Below are 21,469 nucleotides of genomic sequence, written 5' to 3'. Positions count from 1 at the left end.
AAACACGTCATATAAGCGGGTGTCATACAAAGCAGTCTTAAAAATTAGCAACTTTTTATTTTAGTTATTTAGTTTAACAGACAGAAAAACTACAATTTGTATATATTTAACAGAAAAAAGAAAAAAGGATGAATTGTAATATCAATACACATAAGAAAAATGAGCGAAAATATTATTAATCATTTGGGTCACTATAGCTGGATATAATTTCTTGAGAATCAGTCATAATAAACGATGTGTCATTCTAAATGGAGTCATTATATCCAAACTTTCCTGTAGAGAATTTAATATGAAAATCAAACTTAACACTGCAATAACTTCATATTAAGCGGTTGGCCAATATAGGCGGAGTCATAATAAACGAATTCCTCTGTACTTCATCATCACTAATAACCCAGTTCCCAGTTGGGTAATGACATATGTATAAAATTAGTGTGGGTGGTGGTTTTCATTAATGTTATTCTACGTATTTTGAAAAAATAATAAGTGCTATAAAAGTTTGTTGGTGATTTTAAAATAGAAGTAACGGCCACTTCGTCTGTTCTGTCTGCAACAGCATCTCGCCAACCTGTTGCTTCCCGCGCTATGAAAATCCTTTATACGCACGTTCGGCATCGGAAAATCCTTTGATGCATGCACTCGTACCCACTTAACAGGCTACAACACTTTTAATTTTCAATTTAGGGATTGCACAAGAAAAAATAACATATTTAGCAAACTAATATTAAACGAAAATCAAGTAATATCATTCCACTTTTAAACTAGGTACTAGGTTTGATGAAGAAATAACGGGAATTGCTGTTTTTGTTAAAAGAAACTTTATTTATTCATCAGCATCAGTTTTGCCCCTTTCCAATGTCATTGCCTTTTCCAGTCTTAGAACTTGGAAGCACTTCTGGAACTCAGTTTTGGGTATGACTTTTTAGCTGCTTCAAGGATTCTGCTTTGATCTTATTAATGATTGATGCACCTCTCCCTTTCGTGGTCCTTTTAAGCGTTGGCAATCAAAAGAGGTTGCATGGTGTTCATCCTCATCATCATCATACGGTCGTCAGTCCTAAGACTGGTTGCACACTCACCTCTATTCGTTTCTATCCTGGCCTAATCTTCGCATTTACCTAAATCTAGAATATCCCACATCCTTAACTATTTGTGAACAGTAATCTAATCTAGGTCTACCTCTGCTCCTCTTAACTCCTGCTTCTGCTTCTAATATGTCTCTGTCTAGCCCTTCATGGCTGAGAAGGTGTCCAACCAACCTATCTCGTATGTTTCTTTCCATTTCTTTCTGTTACCGTTTTTACTGATTTTTTTAATTCATTTAATTAGACCATAACTATCGTATCGCTTTTTTTTGTAAATAACTTTCTACACTCTGTTCTGCTTTCTTGAGTATTACAATTCCTACCCCCAATTACCTTCCACCGCTCCTGTACCTATGTATTTTTCTAAAGTCTCCACTCCAGAAGCTTCCAGAACCTTCTGGCCAACGGACATAGGTAGTATCATCTCGTAGTCGAAAGGTGCAATCTGAGAAAAAGAAAACAGAAAAAGTTACGTAAAAATATTATGGGTCAGGTGTCATATCATAAAAACCATTAGACGATAAAATGCTAATGCTGCCTTTCATTATACACTGCCAGAATAGGTATCACATTTTCGTTAATTAGTGTATCAGGGCATACTTATTTAGTAATATCCATCCAACATTTAACAATTATCGAATTAACAAACAGGTTTCTAAAATTCCTGGTGTAATTTTTGTACAATTTCAAATTAATTTCTTAACATAAGATAACTATCTCAGTAATAAAGTTTTAATTATTGTAGAAGCAGAATTTTTATTATTCCTATTTACATTGGAATTTTTAGCATAAGCGTACAAATAAGTTTTTAAAATGTAATGGTCTCACATAAGTGACACGTCATTAGTGAAATTCATTTTTTCCAATTTAAATCCGGGTATGAAATCGATGAATTGAACTAGACAAGTTCATGTTGTAATGAGTGAATTAGGTATTACATAAATTGTGTAATCACGATATTTTTAAATTGTACTATAATTCACTATCATTAGCCGAAAACTATGAAAATGATTAAGATTCAAGAAATTAATGTTGCACAAGAAATAGTAAGTAAATCACTAATTGTACGAGGTACATTTGTCTAGTGAAACTGCTAAAAATTAGCAATGGAGCATCATAAACGCTAAATATCAAAAATCAGATGAAAATTTTCACCACCTCACAAGAGTGACTTATTTTTCAAATAATATTTAAATGTTCAAGGTTATTTTGCTTGTTTATTGAAGTCATAAGGAAATGGTTATACATTCAATAATAATTCTTTTATATGTATGCTGTATGCTCGTCTTTGTCGTAGTATGGCTTAGTGTAAATGCAAACTACGAAAGGATACTTCTGGAAAAGGGGTTTAAGATATTGTAAGAAACAAGTAAAAAACACAGTTCCATAAACAGAAATGGATACTGCCTCAAAGTAGCAGGTAACCCTCTTTGTTGATGAAGGGTTTTCTTGGTGTTGCGGGCTTATAACACACGAAAAACTTAAAATGGTAACAAAAAACTAGAAGCAACTAAGACAGCAACTCCTATCGCTTACGAAAGGACTTTCATCATCGGTCAAACATATCAACGAAAATTCGGAAATTCTCAGAAAATATGACAGCCTGATTCCAGAAGACGAATGATGATGGATGATTTCATTATACAACGAATATCAAAATTTAAAAAAGATTATACTTTTAACTAGAGCAGTAAGGAGACATAACATTATAACACCACGTAAATACCATAAAACCCCCCATTCGCTCAGAAATATTAAAACATGACCTAGAAAAGTTGGAAAGGCAATTAAGGAATTCAGAACAGGAACTGACCATTCATGTTACCGAAGTTTCTAAGTATTTCGAACTTCCAATTACTGACTATTCATTTACCCAAACCAAACTTTTTATGCAAATTAAAATTCCGATCATGGCAGAAAAGAACCAATGGAATCTTTATGAATTAGTAACAATCTCCTACCAAAACCCTGTAGAAAAACATAGTCTAAGACAAATATCAGGAACTGGCTTAGATCAATGCAAACTGTATCATAACAGGCTCTATTACATACCTATTCTGTTAATTAAGATTTCTTTATTATGCGACTGTAAAGTTTTTAGAAACCAATCACCATCTGTGTCATTGTAAGTAATAGACAACTCAGAAATATTATCTTAATACCTACCAGTTTTATTTACAGCATTGTTTGTCCTACAGGAATTTCCCATTTGTTTGTTATCATCAGCATAGGTTCGTCAATGTGGTTGGACATGCACCTTCACTCTTTCGAATCCTAAATTAATCTTCGCATTTCTCCAAAGCTAGAACATCCACATCCTTCTGTTTTTACACAGTAATCTAGTCTAAGTGTACTTCTTCTTTTCTTAAGTTTTTTCTGTTTCTGTTTCTAATATGTCTCCCGAGTAGCTCTTCAGTTAGGAGGGGTAGAGGTAGACCTAGATTAGATCACTGTTCGCAAATAGTTAAGGATGTGGAATGTTCTAGTTTTAGGTAAATGCGAAAATTAGCTCAGGATAGGAAAGAGTGGAGGTGCGTGTCCAACCTATCTCAGGACTGACGACCTTATGATGATGATAGCCCTTCATGCCTGAGGAGGCGTTCAACCAACCTATCTCGCCTATTTCTTATTCACTTCCATAGAGTCCTCTGTTCCCCTATTCTTTCTAATACCTCTTCATTTCTAATTTTGTTTATACACGGTATCCTCATCATTCTCCTGTACTACAGTACATGTCAAACGCTTCTAACCTTTTCTTTTCCGCCGCGTCCACCGCCTACGTTTTGTACCCGTACAGGGCAGACGTACACCTTTAAAGCATTTCAGGGGTCTGTCCAAAAGATTTTGAGCATTCAAAGACATTTTTTGGGAAGGCAGGAGATATTTTCATCAGATAGAAGTAGTTGAAAAGATACATTCCACATGTTCACTATATTATTTCCGTTTTCCATTTTTCCTTTTTTACAGGAAAAGAAAAAATGCCGACAGGGAAATGTGTATTTTTTGTGTCCGGTGAACGTTTTGCCTTACCTGCATATTTTACCAGTAAATGTAGTTAGAATTCGTTTTGGGCTTTGCAAGCCCTAAAATCTGCTACAGTTTCTATTAAGTATCTACTCAATATTCATTTTTTATTCAATGCAAAAGTGGCATTTCTGCTAAAAGTTGAAGAGGACTTGACTGTATATTCACAGTACGTTCGTATGCAAATGTACGAGCCACGTATCAACTTAATAAAGGGTCTGACGCATACCGAAAAATAAAGAATCAACAACGGCAACTTTCCGACTTCAAAGCACACTTCGCGTGTGTTTCCGAACCTTTGGACTGCAAAAGGGGCCGCGTACCTTTGATCTTGGCGCATGAAACAACTCTCGAATCTCCACTCTCAATTCTGCAAGTTTATTTAATTTGTTGCGGTACACCTTTAACCGTCGAAAAAGGAAACGACGATTTTAAAATGACTTCAAAGGATATATTTGAACGTCGTTTTCTTATACGAAATTTCCCCTCGTTTTCGTTAATCCTTTGCCACATTGTTGATCATTTATTTCCTTTTCCTTAAAAAAGCTATGGTTTGCCACAAAAACTTGTTGATGTAGGTATGTACAGAGGTAGAGACGGTACACAATTATCTGCCAATTTGAATATCTTTTGCTGTTTTAAGTACTACGTCTAAAAGAAACACGTACTTAGTAATTTATTAACGGTAAATAAAGAACACAAAAAGTTTAAGAAGATTTTCAGATGGAACGTTGAGGTTTCTTGTTCTTCTTCTGTCATAGGTAGGGTTGCCATCTCTAAAATTTGGAAACCAGGACAAGACGCATGAAAACCTCGGATTTTAGAGTCCAGAACCGGGACATGTCAACAAGTTTTTTTAAACATAATCAGTGTAACCAAAAACAGTTGAAAATGTCATAAGTCACCATTTTATTTATTTTCGAACCTTAAAATTAAATTTAGTCATTCTTTATCATCATTTTCAAGGTACCTAACAAAACAGAATCTTATTACAGTTTGTTACAAATTGTTTTAATAATCAGTTAGATTTTTTTTACGTGTGTCGCGGGCGGCCCAAGACTTTAAATTTTTAAACCAGGACTACAAATGAAGCCCCCCCCCCCGGACGCTCCCCGGATGCCCTCTAAACGAGGACAAATCCGGGGAAACCCGGACGGATGGCAACCCTAGTCATAGGGAAGTTATTATAATCAAAATCGTACTTCCGAACATATTTTGCAATTCGAAGGTTACAATAGCATTTGGTATCTCAAATTGCCTTGGAAGGACAAGACCACGGTAACACTTCGTTGGTGTAATCGTAACTTGATGATGCTAAGGAACCAAATTGAAGCAATTGTGTTCAAAATCATAAGAAATAGCGTTCAATAATTATTTTTTTGTTAACTGGGGTAACAATTTTTAATGTTTTTATCATGATTTCATTTCAAGATTGCCTGGGTAGTTGTGGACTCTTGCAAGCACTTTCATGGTCACATTCGTACTAAGCGAAAAACTATATAGACAAACTTCTAAGCTAATCCGAAGTAGAGGATTTTCAGTACAATTGTTATGTATGTGCTTTAGCGGATGCGGATGAGTATATGGATATTTCGTTTTATCGTTACTTAGTAGAATTGTTAGTATTATTTAGTCCTTTCATTTTCATACATTTTGAGAACTCAATTCATTTTCAAATATCTGAGACACTTTAAAATTGGATACTGTTTGTATCATTTTAGTACAACAAATATCTGCTCAGTATTCTCATCAGGATGTGCGGATCTGGATGAGGATGTGGATTTCAAACAATTTATCTTTGCGGATGCGGACGAGGCTGTGGATATTAAAATTCCTGCAGATCATCCGCAGTTGCGGATGCGGATATCCGTTCCAACCCTTGTTTTCAGGAGTGCAATCATGACCTAAATTTAAAAGTAAACGAAAAGTCGTAATGTTACATTTGAAACATCAAAGGTGCATGCCGCAGAACCGATAGTAAATATAAGATTGTATGGCAAATACCTAAAATAACTTAAAAATCATTATCTGAAGCATTCTTTTTAAAATATTTCTTGAAAAAAGTAGGTAATAGGTACCAACGTACTTACACTCCATATGTTTGGAACATCCTGTATAATCTTGACATGTTGTAAAGCGTTAAAAAAAGTTATTTAGAAGGTTATACGATATCTCACAATCGAAAATTTTTAATGAAACTTTTGTCTTAATCATAATGTAGGTAGGCACCTATAATTCGTATTATACGTCGCGTCGTCTTTATTGCGAGTTCAGTTGAAATTAAAAGTGGCCGCCAGGCTTGGACCAGGTCATTCAGAAACGTTCTTTCTGAAGGCGGCGGTAATAGCGCCGCGATTTGAAATCATCGCTGGTGCTAAAGGGGCCGCCAAGTGCACCTTGGTCGCGGACAAAGCAACATGAAAGGCGCCGCCGATTCTCTCGTCCCTTCTCTTCTCTCGCTCTCGGAAACGTTGCTTGCTGTCGACATACATACATTTATACCAGTTAAATCACTCTTCGCAACAGTCGGTTCTACCACTTTTCAAAAGTTTTAAGGTTACGATTTCGTTAGATCTGAAGACTTAGAACTAGGTATTGTACAAAATATACATCTAGTTCTGTTTTATAATTTTTGATTTGAACTTTCAGTTAATATTTTTTAAGGTATCAAGTTGAAATTTATATGAAACTAGCTGTACCCTGTGCGCATTGTTACGCCACCAACTAAAATAAATTTGAAGGAAAGACGTTACACAAATATTCAATTCATTTTGAGTCATTTTATTGATTTTGTTCATTTCGAAAAAATTGTGACATTACAGGGTTTCGTTTCAATCCGATATTTATTTGCAACAACAACTTTGCTAAAGAAAAGCACATCACATGATCAAATGCATAGTTTACGATTCTCTAAAGGAAATACAGACAAACTTTCATTTTTATATATAATATAGATACTCAGATTTGCAAGAGATGTAAAAAAATCAAATTTCTAAGTCAAAAGGATTCTTTCTGTTGACCTAGAATCATGAAATTTGGTAAGAAGCAATGTTACACACAAGTAAAAGGAAAAATCTGAAAACCGTAAATTCCTAGTTCAAAAATTTGATTATAATGTAACTGTACGTTTTGGGAGACTGATTTTTGGGGGAAACTGAATACATATCTACTCGGAAAAATTCGAATGCGAAACATGGACGGTGGGCACGGCGGAAAAGAAAAGGTTAGAAGTTTTCGAAATGAGCAGGTTTTAGAAAGAGTAAGAGAACAGAGAGCGCTATGGAAGTCAATAAGAAATGGGCAAGATAGGTTGGTAGGAAACCTTCCTAGGCATGAAGAGCTACTTAGTATTAGAAATTGAAACAGGCGCAAAAAGGAGTAGAGGTAGATCTAGATTAGATTGATGTTCACAAATAGTTACGGATTTGAGGTGTTCCAGCTTAGGGAAATGCGAAGATTAGCTCAGAATAGGAAAGAGCGAAGATGCGTGTCCGACCAGTGTTAGGATTAACAATCCTATGATCATATGATCATGATGAATGCTTATCCGTTTCATTTTGTTATAATAAAAATATTATGACCTTGTTTTCCCTTCAAGGTCAACGATATGAACAGAATTGCGTGTGTGGAATTTAGAGTAATTTTTGTTATTAATTAATTTGTATTAATTTAAGGATTAAATGATAAAGGGATATAACGACAGGTTTTATCGTGCAAGCAACAATATGAGCTTTCTATTAGTGCTTGGTTAATCATTCATATATTCGTTATTAGTTTCAAGGTACCTTAATAAGTCCTATTAAATTGCGATCAGGTGATTACTGATCAGTTTTCCATACTCTTGAGTTTACCTCTATTAGCAACTGGGAACGACGGAGTTCTATCTCGAAATGGCATTCTATCGAGTAATTTTGTCGCGATGTTTTAATCATTGAAACAGTTCTTGGGATTTGTCAAGTTTTATTTATTTATACATCAAAAAGCCATTTTCAAGTTGCACGCTTTCCTTCGCATTATAGCATAAACATGATAATAATTATCATCAAAAAACTGAATTTTAGTGATGAAAGACGAACATTGATAAACAATATCTATATCTTCACGTATTAATTTATTGACGATACAATAAATATCTTGATTCAGATGGACCAATAAAAGAAAATTGTGAGATTATTATTAAAGAACTTTTATTGATTAATACCAGTTGGATCCGTCCAAATATGGAGGGATGGGCACCATTGTCGTTGGTAGTTATACGTTTAAATAGTCAGGTAGTTGTAGAATCGCATGCTATTAGACTCGCTAGCCGCAGCGAATTGCATTGCAATCCTAGTAACGCTAGAACTGTAGATACCTTGAATAGTGACTCCACAGGACGAAAGTGGGATAAAATATTTGACACGTGCCGTTTAGAGAGACCATTCCCATAATAAGATTACCTCAGCCCTTGTACTACAAAGTACCTAGCATAATAATATCATCATCAAGTGTCGTCAATCCTAAAACTGGTTGGACACGCACCTCCACTCTTTCCTATCCTGAGCTAATCTTCGCATTTCCCTAAAACTGGAACATACCACATCCTTAACAAGTTGTGAACAGTAATCTAACCTGGGTCTGCATCTACTGCCCTTCGTGCCTGCGGAGATGTCCTACAAACCTAACCTCACCCATCTCTTATTGACTTCTATGTCGCCCTCTGTTCTCCTACTGTTTCTAATACCTCTTCATTTCTAACCTTCACTGTCCATGGTATCCTCATCATTCGCCTGTAACACCACATTTCGCCTGTCCGCTCCTCTTTCTTGGTATGGCTCCTTAAAGGAATTCTACCCATTGGGAAGAGGAATCAGTTTTTATTGTTGCGTAGAATGTTGTCGTCTCTGTGACCAAGCCCAGTAGTCGGTAACTTTAGTAAGAGCTTTTAGCTTTTTAACCGTTCGACAATGCTCGAAGCTAATCTGTCCAAGCAATTATTTGATCATTAAAAAGACTTGAAATGACTCCCTCTCGATTCTCTTTGACATCCTTGAATGTTGACGTTCATTCAGCATACATGTCGTACCGACTGGACTACGTATTAATGTGTTATTAACATTATTGTAGCAATAAGAGTTTTCTTATATAAAAAAATAATCGAGACAGCTTCATAATTGCGAATTAAAAACTGCTCGGTACTCGTATACACGAGCAGCCTAACATAGCGATATTCTATTGCATGTAATCCAAAGGTGTTTCGTTTTGCTCAAAAGATTCTGAGGGTTCGTTTAGTTTAGGATCCTAAGAAAATATGACTGAACATAAGATATAACAAACGTCAGTTTGTGTGGTTTCTCTAGTTGCCTATACCAAGTCATATTTTTCAAAAGATGATGCCCTTTCTTTGATTATTGTATGTAATTCCTAACCGAACTTCCCTTTGTTCGCTTCTCAATTCTCCTAGACTGTAATGCTGTTATGTAACTATTTTAGTGGATTGTCATGAAAAGTTGAAACCTGGAAAGTATTTAAAAATCGTTATATCCTGTCACTTATCTTTTTAATGGAAAGGCAACGTCAACTGAATTCGTTCGTTTTTTCATCAAAGCTCAATAAAACGTTCAATATTAATCAATAATAAAATATTGTTCTGTATTTAGTGATACTAATTTATCTAAATATTATATCTGTTTGATACCTGATTGATAATTTTTCGTTGTATGGATCCTTTATACGTTAAACATTAGGTAGGTATGATCAACACATTCTGTTGATTAGGTAGGCAGGTTCTTTTCCGTGGTTAAATTCTCACAATACCTTATAATGACTTCATTTCCAATAGTCGTATGATTGATCATTTGGGCAACATTAATTTTGTAACAAAGTTCTCTATTCAAAATTATTATTTTATTGATTCTTTTAATATTATTCATTAATAAATAATTTAGACAAGTGTGCTAGGAAAGAGACCCTTTTTGGTATCAAAAGTTTACTCAAAGAAAAGCAAAATAACATTGAAGATGCTTTATCCTATAATGAATATTACAGGTACCTAATTTTAAAATTACGTTAAATCTTCCTAAGTTTTTATGGTAGATATTTCATTGTTACGTCCAAAAGCTATTGGTATTTTTAGTCTGAAATGGTTTAGCTGAAACGACTCGACCTTTTCGTTTTAAAAGTCACGTTTTCCACAGTGTGATTGCATGTCGGATCAGACAAAGACCCTTTCTTAATACATGTTCGTGGCGGACAGGAGTCTCTAAACAAAGGGTAAAACGGCGGAAAATAAAGCGAGACGGGTCGTCTATTGGTTGAACGTCTGAAACCAATCGGTACCATCAGTTTAGCCCTGACATATGGCGTGTAATTACTGTCTCACGACAAGCCCTGCGGAAGTTATCTGCATACGAAAGATGTACCGCAATTACTGCCACAGGGCCAAAGATCACCCGGATTTATCGTATAAGCTATAAGCAAGCATACTTTTACAATCTGTAGTGATTTTCATTCCCGTTCTCTGTTCGTTTGAATTTTCACCCCGTTTATTTACAACATGTGAATGGCAACTTTTTAGTGGCCGCTGGAATGTTTGAACTCCCTTCGTGGGTCAGCAACCGCGGCAAACAACAGCGGACCGCTACCTCCTTGATGTTGTCGAGGCCTCAAAGAAGCCGTGTCTTTTTCTTCATCTACCGCCAGCAAACAGGCCATCATATGTATACTATAATATACACACATTCATATACGCACAAATACATATACACGGGACTATCAACGTCATACATGCGTAACGTTCTTCTTCATGTTGCTTTTTATTTTCGCTACAGTGACCGTCAATGTCACCAGCTATCGTACGGCCTACCCACTATTCATTCTCGTTGTCCAGAAGTCTCAGAATTTGATAAAATAACGCTGAGTAGTATTTTTTGACGTAGGAATTATTAAGGTACCTTATAAACCGAAGATTAAATTATACCTATATCAATTTCATGTTCGGGACGTAGCTACCTACGGATGACCCTGGGAGAGCCAAGGCCCATGCATTGATAGTTTTGGATATGTGTTGAATTAGTTTGACTATTAACTCAACCCGATATAACATAAAATTTAAAATCCTAAGCATTCAATTTCAATTCGCTTTACTTAATAGAAATTTATGTGGCGTTTTTATTTAATAATGCAAAAATTTCCATTGATTTTCCTAATTTTTTTTGTCGATGATCATGACCCATGACCAGGGTGATGAAAAATTACATACGCATTTGAGATTATGCGCTTGTTGTTTTATCTACACTGAATTTTTACTGAACTGTAGGCGTCTTGGGTTACCTACATGTAACTTAAAAATCTACAACGGTGTGACCCACCCTTGGCTCATGCGAAAAAATGCTGCCCATGTCCCTGTTTCTATGTATACTTTATTTAAAACATTATTTATAAAAATATGTGTATACATACTTTAAATACCTATATTGTATAAAAACTGATTTCAGTCCTTAGATAAAACAAAATTAAAAGTACAGTTAAAAAGATCTGACTAAAATGGGTACAATGAGGCTGGGTTAATTTCTCCAACTACTTTTTTATTATCTTTTAGTTTTCAATCCTTGGAGGTGTAATATTTTCTTCAAATTTAAATGGGACCAGTCTTGAGAATTCTATCTAATCTATTCAATAAAAAATCATCATAAATATCGATTCACGAAGAAATTGCGTAACTTGACACAAAAGATATAGTCAATTGAGACCCGTTTTTTTTTTTGAAATTTGAAGGCTGAAGCTGGGGAAATTAATAATTATAGGTATTATATGTGTGTTGAGCCATCTGTACTTTTATAACTGATTTATCGTGCAAACATCCACTGAATACTGTCACCGCTGTCACGGTCGCGACGTTTTGTCTTCCACTACATAGATGGCGATATGTAGTGCTATTGCGTATTACGTAATTATTTTGAAATTCAAACACTTTCGGGGAACTTTCTAAATTGTTATGTTTTGTTTTCACAAACACGGAAGTTGTTCATTACATTTTACAGTTATTGTGCGAAGGTATTACAACATAAAATAGTAAATTTAAGTAAAAAGTGCATATTTTTTCTGTTTTAGAAGAACTTTGATACCTGAAAATGCATTTCAATGAAATATTGAAGTTCCATAAGATAAAAGACAGTTTTCAATTACATAAGAGATTCTACGTTGAATATAAGGCATATTTGAAAACCTCCACTGGAATAAATAAAAAATATTACCTAAAAACATTATACGGATTGTAACATAAAAAAAGGTTTCTCAAAAAAATAAGAAAGTGCTATAAGACTTTTTGTAAATAGTTTCAGAGGATAAATCTATTGTTAAATAAGGGGGGCCCCTCATATTATATATTGCCAACATTGATCGGTGTAGATTTTAGTCTGCGCAGGCTGTTCGGTTTACTTGGGGTAACTCATTATTAATATCAGGCATACTACTTACTATTTAGCTGTCCATCATAAAGCTTGGTTCATTTAACTTGATTGCATCTGACAGCAAAATAATATTATGGTATTGCTGCTGTTTACAAAGTTTTTAGTGTGATTTGGAGTCATTCCGTTATGGTCTTCACCATGAATTGGGTAACTACGATAAATCTTTTTTTCCATTTTGTGTTATGATTTTGAATTGAAAAACTTTAAATATAATTGGCATTATTTTAAACAATATTAAAACTCATCTTTTATGGCCTTTTTGATATGTTTTGACAGGTATGAGTTTTGATCCTTTGTTGATTGTTCTTTTGTATGGCATGTAAGCTACCTGAATTCAGGTAAAATTATTTAGTGTGATATAGAGTTTCATGCTTATTAAATTTTTCTTTAATTAGATTAGGTTTTAGTTTCTTTTTTTCTTATTGAAACATTTTTTTATTAGTATTAAAGTATTTTTTTATTGAATTAACGTAGATTTTACATGAATCTTATTTACTTTTACCTGACTGAGACCTTATTGTATTTCATAACAGATCATTTAAGAATTATGAGATGGTTGCAGGGAAGATATAAAAAGCAGCCATTGTGCATGCAGCAGCTTCGAATCGATATGGTTGTTCATTGTTTGATTGAATGCGAATAGTTCTTGAGTCTATCGATCTGCTGTTATATACCACTCCCCTTTTTTATTGAATTCCTTATTTATTTATTTCTTTTTGTTTTGCTATTAATTTGGGAAAAACTACAATTGCATATAAACATTTTACAATTGTTAAGTTTCTATTTTATGAAATACTAATAGTACATATTTTACTAATATCTATAAAATTGAAAATAGGAACCAACTAAATTATTTATGGTTTGTTTTATTTTGTTATTTTTTTTATTTCTTACTTTACGTTGAAATAATATGTTTAATTAAAGTTTTATATTTACAAGTACTTAACGAAGTAATTATTGTTACAGGTAAAAAGCCACCATAATGTCTAAAAAGCCACCCAGGATCCCATTTTTCAGTGATACTTATACAACAAAAGGGGTACTTATTTGTAACCCCACAAATAGTAGTTAATATGAGCGACAGAAGTCGCGAGAAAGTTAAGGTGAAACACGCCTATGACAATACCTTCAATGAAAACTCACCTAGGCCTCCGGTACCCGGCGAGGAGAGGGAGTATTGCGTCAATGACTGGTCTTCCCCCATGGAATGGGTTAGGCACAAGGTGCCATCGCCAGTACCCAAAAAACATAAATATCCAGCTGGTGCGTAATTATGTTCTATGATAAATAGTAAAAATCTATTATATTAAAAAAATTTTACTACTTTATGTTATATATAGAAGTCAGCTCCTCTATGGGTTTTGACCCTGAAGGAAATTCTCGTTCAAGACCGTCGTCAAGACATGACCGGCCTCGAACACCCTGTGACAGCGCTTCTCCTCCAGCCTGTCTTCGTTGGGCTTGCTCCTTGTATCAGCTTCTGGAGGATCCAGATGGTGTTCAACTATTTCGCCAGTACCTTAAATCTGAAGGACAATCTCACGCGGATGCTCTCGACTTTTGGTTTGCCTGTGAAGGATTGCGAAATCAGAGCGAACTGGAAAGGGTTCAACAAATCATCAAAGCAATTTACAAGTAAGTATAATCATAAATAAAATTAATTATTATATGTACCTACATATGTTTAATACATATTTATTAGAAGTTACAAATTTAAGTACTTTGAAATACTATTGAGATTTTATTGTGCTTTTGCAGACGATTTTTTCTAAAATCTTCCCTTCCTATATCCGAAGAACTCCGACGAGAGGTAGCGAGGCAGGTGAAATCGTCGTCCTCCCTGAATGCCCCCGTTGCTCTCTTCGATGAAGCGCAGGCGCAGGTGGAAAGTCTTATTAGTAAAACCACATATCCGAATTTTTTAAAAAGTGAAATCTATCTTCACCATGTTCAGGTAAATTTATTAATTTCTTACATACTTAAAAAGTATTTGAAACTTAAAATTCGGATAAATATAAAAATTCGCAGTTAGTATTATTATTTGAAATGTCATCTAAAAAAAAGGCAATTATGTTTTATTTACGGTCTCATCAATCAGTTTGTCGGCGTTTACAGAAGTCGAGATAGTATTTGTAAGAGATTAATTATTTGATTGCATTTTTGTCATATTTAAATCATGTTATCTAGACCTAAATCTAATCTAAATCTTCTTGTCGTTAAAGGCATATTGTCCTTTCCATTTATAAAAACAAAAACAAGTATGCGTTCTTTGGTTTTTAGAATGGATTCAGTTTTATTTTAAACGTTTATATTTGATTTTTTTTCTTTTTAAATACAGACCGTTCAAAATCCGACCAACAGCAGTGATTTTAGTAGTTCGTCGAGTTCGTCTAGCAGTTCAATAAGCACCAGAGATCCTACAAATTTAGCTAGCAGTATTGGTCCCCTTCCTACCCTTCATGAAGATATGGAGTTTGTTCCTAGCTTCTCTGCCCCTTTAAGTCATGCTCCTGGTAATGAAAAATTATTTCAATATCAAATATCACTTTTTTATAACAAACAGTTTATATTTTTTGGAGACAAAACAATACACATGTAACATGTCATTACTGTGTTAAATATTTGTTGTCCTGTCTTTTAAATGCTTTTTTTACAGGTACAGCATGTATGAGTACAGGATATCACACCCCAAACATGGGTGTTCCCGTACGTTTAACAAAAGATATACTTTTAGTAACTCAAAGGAGAAGAGCCCTAGACGTTAGGCCTAAACCTGAAGCGTTTGCAGGGTATGTTGTGTTTCTTTGTATAAAATTTAGCTGCATTCTAGTTAGCAAAAGCTTCATTGCGAGCTTTAATTTTTTTTTGCAATAGTTTATTGAGACATTATGAAGAATTATCTTTGGTGCAGAAGTATTACATAATTCCTATTATGTAAAGTTTAAAAGAAATATTAGTAATTTATTTTTTTTTTACTTAAAACGAGTTGAGTTTTTGCATGAATTTAATCTTTTTTTTAATAAATGGTAAGCTAAATCAATTTTTTTTAAAATTACTGTAGTAATATTTGGAATATTGACATCTAATTATAAATCGATATTAATGTTGCTGTTACTATGTATGTATATATTGTATCATCTACCAAACTAAAAGGTGAATAAATTTACCCCTGATACGTCTTTTCGTGGAATAAAAATCACACTTGTTTTACTACAGTAAAGTTACATACATTAGTAAATGTTTTGTAATATCTAAAGGTCTTATAGTTTTAGAGCCTATTGAATTACAGTGTTTTATTACTTTTTTAACTTTTAAAATTATACTCAAAACAAATAAAATTCAAGAATATTGGCTAACTCACATTTAGAGCTTAAAATTGTTTAAATGAAATAGTAATTATTTCTTACAACGTTTTGATTTGGTGTCGTGCAGTANCCTAACAAAACAGAATCGTATTACAGTTTGTTACAAATTGTTTTAATAATCAGTTAGATTTTTTTTACGTGTGTCGCGGGCGGCCCAAGACTTTAAATTTTTAAACCAGGACTACAAATGAAGCCCCCCCCCCCGGACGCTCCCCGGATGCCCTCTAAACGAGGACAAATCCGGGGAAACCCGGACGGATGGCAACCCTAGTCATAGGGAAGTTATTATAATCAAAATCGTACTTCCGAACATATTTTGCAATTCGAAGGTTACAATAGCATTTGGTATCTCAAATTGCCTTGGAAGGACAAGACCACGGTAACACTTCGTTGGTGTAATCGTAACTTGATGATGCTAAGGAACCAAATTGAAGCAATTGTGTTCAAAATCATAAGAAATAGCGTTCAATAATTATTTTTTTGTTAACTGGGGTAACAATTTTTAATGTTTTTATCATGATTTCATTTCAAGATTGCCTGGGTAGTTGTGGACTCTTGCAAGCACTTTCATGGTCACATTCGTACTAAGCGAAAAACTATATAGACAAACTTCTAAGCTAATCCGAAGTAGAGGATTTTCAGTACAATTGTTATGTATGTGCTTTAGCGGATGCGGATGAGTATATGGATATTTCGTTTTATCGTTACTTAGTAGAATTGTTAGTATTATTTAGTCCTTTCATTTTCATACATTTTGAGAACTCAATTCATTTTCAAATATCTGAGACACTTTAAAATTGGATACTGTTTGTATCATTTTAGTACAACAAATATCTGCTCAGTATTCTCATCAGGATGTGCGGATCTGGATGAGGATGTGGATTTCAAACAATTTATCTTTGCGGATGCGGACGAGGCTGTGGATATTAAAATTCCTGCAGATCATCCGCAGTTGCGGATGCGGATATCCGTTCCAACCCTTGTTTTCAGGAGTGCAATCATGACCTAAATTTAAAAGTAAACGAAAAGTCGTAATGTTACATTTGAAACATCAAAGGTGCATGCCGCAGAACCGATAGTAAATATAAGATTGTATGGCAAATACCTAAAATAACTTAAAAATCATTATCTGAAGCATTCTTTTTAAAATATTTCTTGAAAAAAGTAGGTAATAGGTACCAACGTACTTACACTCCATATGTTTGGAACATCCTGTATAATCTTGACATGTTGTAAAGCGTTAAAAAAAGTTATTTAGAAGGTTATACGATATCTCACAATCGAAAATTTTTAATGAAACTTTTGTCTTAATCATAATGTAGGTAGGCACCTATAATTCGTATTATACGTCGCGTCGTCTTTATTGCGAGTTCAGTTGAAATTAAAAGTGGCCGCCAGGCTTGGACCAGGTCATTCAGAAACGTTCTTTCTGAAGGCGGCGGTAATAGCGCCGCGATTTGAAATCATCGCTGGTGCTAAAGGGGCCGCCAAGTGCACCTTGGTCGCGGACAAAGCAACATGAAAGGCGCCGCCGATTCTCTCGTCCCTTCTCTTCTCTCGCTCTCGGAAACGTTGCTTGCTGTCGACATACATACATTTATACCAGTTAAATCACTCTTCGCAACAGTCGGTTCTACCACTTTTCAAAAGTTTTAAGGTTACGATTTCGTTAGATCTGAAGACTTAGAACTAGGTATTGTACAAAATATACATCTAGTTCTGTTTTATAATTTTTGATTTGAACTTTCAGTTAATATTTTTTAAGGTATCAAGTTGAAATTTATATGAAACTAGCTGTACCCTGTGCGCATTGTTACGCCACCAACTAAAATAAATTTGAAGGAAAGACGTTACACAAATATTCAATTCATTTTGAGTCATTTTATTGATTTTGTTCATTTCGAAAAAATTGTGACATTACAGGGTTTCGTTTCAATCCGATATTTATTTGCAACAACAACTTTGCTAAAGATCATCACATGATCAAATGCATAGTTTACGATTCTCTAAAGGAAATACAGACAAACTTTCATTTTTATATATAATATAGATACTCAGATTTGCAAGAGATGTAAAAAAATCAAATTTCTAAGTCAAAAGGATTCTTTCTGTTGACCTAGAATCATGAAATTTGGTAAGAAGCAATGTTACACACAAGTAAAAGGAAAAATCTGAAAACCGTAAATTCCTAGTTCAAAAATTTGATTATAATGTAACTGTACGTTTTGGGAGACTGATTTTTGGGGGAAACTGAATACATATCTACTCGGAAAAATTCGAATGCGAAACATGGACGGTGGGCACGGCGGAAAAGAAAAGGTTAGAAGTTTTCGAAATGAGCAGGTTTTAGAAAGAGTAAGAGAACAGAGAGCGCTATGGAAGTCAATAAGAAATGGGCAAGATAGGTTGGTAGGAAACCTTCCTAGGCATGAAGAGCTACTTAGTATTAGAAATTGAAACAGGCGCAAAAAGGAGTAGAGGTAGATCTAGATTAGATTGATGTTCACAAATAGTTACGGATTTGAGGTGTTCCAGCTTAGGGAAATGCGAAGATTAGCTCAGAATAGGAAAGAGCGAAGATGCGTGTCCGACCAGTGTTAGGATTAACAATCCTATGATCATATGATCATGATGAATGCTTATCCGTTTCATTTTGTTATAATAAAAATATTATGACCTTGTTTTCCCTTCAAGGTCAACGATATGAACAGAATTGCGTGTGTGGAATTTAGAGTAATTTTTGTTATTAATTAATTTGTATTAATTTAAGGATTAAATGATAAAGGGATATAACGACAGGTTTTATCGTGCAAGCAACAATATGAGCTTTCTATTAGTGCTTGGTTAATCATTCATATATTCGTTATTAGTTTCAAGGTACCTTAATAAGTCCTATTAAATTGCGATCAGGTGATTACTGATCAGTTTTCCATACTCTTGAGTTTACCTCTATTAGCAACTGGGAACGACGGAGTTCTATCTCGAAATGGCATTCTATCGAGTAATTTTGTCGCGATGTTTTAATCATTGAAACAGTTCTTGGGATTTGTCAAGTTTTATTTATTTATACATCAAAAAGCCATTTTCAAGTTGCACGCTTTCCTTCGCATTATAGCATAAACATGATAATAATTATCATCAAAAAACTGAATTTTAGTGATGAAAGACGAACATTGATAAACAATATCTATATCTTCACGTATTAATTTATTGACGATACAATAAATATCTTGATTCAGATGGACCAATAAAAGAAAATTGTGAGATTATTATTAAAGAACTTTTATTGATTAATACCAGTTGGATCCGTCCAAATATGGAGGGATGGGCACCATTGTCGTTGGTAGTTATACGTTTAAATAGTCAGGTAGTTGTAGAATCGCATGCTATTAGACTCGCTAGCCGCAGCGAATTGCATTGCAATCCTAGTAACGCTAGAACTGTAGATACCTTGAATAGTGACTCCACAGGACGAAAGTGGGATAAAATATTTGACACGTGCCGTTTAGAGAGACCATTCCCATAATAAGATTACCTCAGCCCTTGTACTACAAAGTACCTAGCATAATAATATCATCATCAAGTGTCGTCAATCCTAAAACTGGTTGGACACGCACCTCCACTCTTTCCTATCCTGAGCTAATCTTCGCATTTCCCTAAAACTGGAACATACCACATCCTTAACAAGTTGTGAACAGTAATCTAACCTGGGTCTGCATCTACTGCCCTTCGTGCCTGCGGAGATGTCCTACAAACCTAACCTCACCCATCTCTTATTGACTTCTATGTCGCCCTCTGTTCTCCTACTGTTTCTAATACCTCTTCATTTCTAACCTTCACTGTCCATGGTATCCTCATCATTCGCCTGTAACACCACATTTCGCCTGTCCGCTCCTCTTTCTTGGTATGGCTCCTTAAAGGAATTCTACCCATTGGGAAGAGGAATCAGTTTTTATTGTTGCGTAGAATGTTGTCGTCTCTGTGACCAAGCCCAGTAGTCGGTAACTTTAGTAAGAGCTTTTAGCTTTTTAACCGTTCGACAATGCTCGAAGCTAATCTGTCCAAGCAATTATTTGATCATTAAAAAGACTTGAAATGACTCCCTCTCGATTCTCTTTGACATCCTTGAATGTTGACGTTCATTCAGCATACATGTCGTACCGACTGGACTACGTATTAATGTGTTATTAACATTATTGTAGCAATAAGAGTTTTCTTATATAAAAAAATAATCGAGACAGCTTCATAATTGCGAATTAAAAACTGCTCGGTACTCGTATACACGAGCAGCCTAACATAGCGATATTCTATTGCATGTAATCCAAAGGTGTTTCGTTTTGCTCAAAAGATTCTGAGGGTTCGTTTAGTTTAGGATCCTAAGAAAATATGACTGAACATAAGATATAACAAACGTCAGTTTGTGTGGTTTCTCTAGTTGCCTATACCAAGTCATATTTTTCAAAAGATGATGCCCTTTCTTTGATTATTGTATGTAATTCCTAACCGAACTTCCCTTTGTTCGCTTCTCAATTCTCCTAGACTGTAATGCTGTTATGTAACTATTTTAGTGGATTGTCATGAAAAGTTGAAACCTGGAAAGTATTTAAAAATCGTTATATCCTGTCACTTATCTTTTTAATGGAAAGGCAACGTCAACTGAATTCGTTCGTTTTTTCATCAAAGCTCAATAAAACGTTCAATATTAATCAATAATAAAATATTGTTCTGTATTTAGTGATACTAATTTATCTAAATATTATATCTGTTTGATACCTGATTGATAATTTTTCGTTGTATGGATCCTTTATACGTTAAACATTAGGTAGGTATGATCAACACATTCTGTTGATTAGGTAGGCAGGTTCTTTTCCGTGGTTAAATTCTCACAATACCTTATAATGACTTCATTTCCAATAGTCGTATGATTGATCATTTGGGCAACATTAATTTTGTAACAAAGTTCTCTATTCAAAATTATTATTTTATTGATTCTTTTAATATTATTCATTAATAAATAATTTAGACAAGTGTGCTAGGAAAGAGACCCTTTTTGGTATCAAAAGTTTACTCAAAGAAAAGCAAAATAACATTGAAGATGCTTTATCCTATAATGAATATTACAGGTACCTAATTTTAAAATTACGTTAAATCTTCCTAAGTTTTTATGGTAGATATTTCATTGTTACGTCCAAAAGCTATTGGTATTTTTAGTCTGAAATGGTTTAGCTGAAACGACTCGACCTTTTCGTTTTAAAAGTCACGTTTTCCACAGTGTGATTGCATGTCGGATCAGACAAAGACCCTTTCTTAATACATGTTCGTGGCGGACAGGAGTCTCTAAACAAAGGGTAAAACGGCGGAAAATAAAGCGAGACGGGTCGTCTATTGGTTGAACGTCTGAAACCAATCGGTACCATCAGTTTAGCCCTGACATATGGCGTGTAATTACTGTCTCACGACAAGCCCTGCGGAAGTTATCTGCATACGAAAGATGTACCGCAATTACTGCCACAGGGCCAAAGATCACCCGGATTTATCGTATAAG

The 21,469-nt window shown here is 34.5% G+C and overlaps 2 protein-coding genes across 3 annotated transcripts in view; both read left to right on the top strand.

The window, feature by feature from the left end:
* Nucleotides 1–21,469, top strand: part of LOC108744112 (axin) — a 35,826-nt gene that overhangs the window by 4,523 nt on the left and 9,834 nt on the right. For both annotated transcript variants that reach the window (XM_025973784.1, XM_025973783.1), the window contains exons 2-6: nt 13,526–13,822; nt 13,900–14,194; nt 14,318–14,513; nt 14,898–15,072; nt 15,216–15,253. In XM_025973784.1, the coding sequence (XP_025829569.1) occupies nt 13,633–13,822; nt 13,900–14,194; nt 14,318–14,513; nt 14,898–15,072; nt 15,216–15,253 (894 nt within the window). In that variant the 5' untranslated portion in view covers nt 13,526–13,632. The remainder of the gene's footprint in view (nt 1–13,525; nt 13,823–13,899; nt 14,195–14,317; nt 14,514–14,897; nt 15,073–15,215; nt 15,254–21,469) is intronic.
* On the top strand, nt 2,093–3,477 carry LOC112904230. The gene is given in 3 exon segments (XM_025973767.1): nt 2,093–2,131; nt 2,506–2,640; nt 2,798–3,477. Coding segments are annotated over 3 exon segments (591 nt in total). The 3' UTR covers nt 3,215–3,477.

The sequence above is a fragment of the Agrilus planipennis genome, unplaced genomic scaffold, assembly GCF_000699045.2.
Source record: "Agrilus planipennis isolate EAB-ADULT unplaced genomic scaffold, Apla_2.0 scaffold18, whole genome shotgun sequence".
Lineage (NCBI taxonomy): Eukaryota > Metazoa > Arthropoda > Insecta > Coleoptera > Buprestidae > Agrilus > Agrilus planipennis.
The sequence above is the reverse complement of the archived record's forward strand: the minus strand, read 5'-3'. Positions and strand labels throughout refer to the sequence as shown.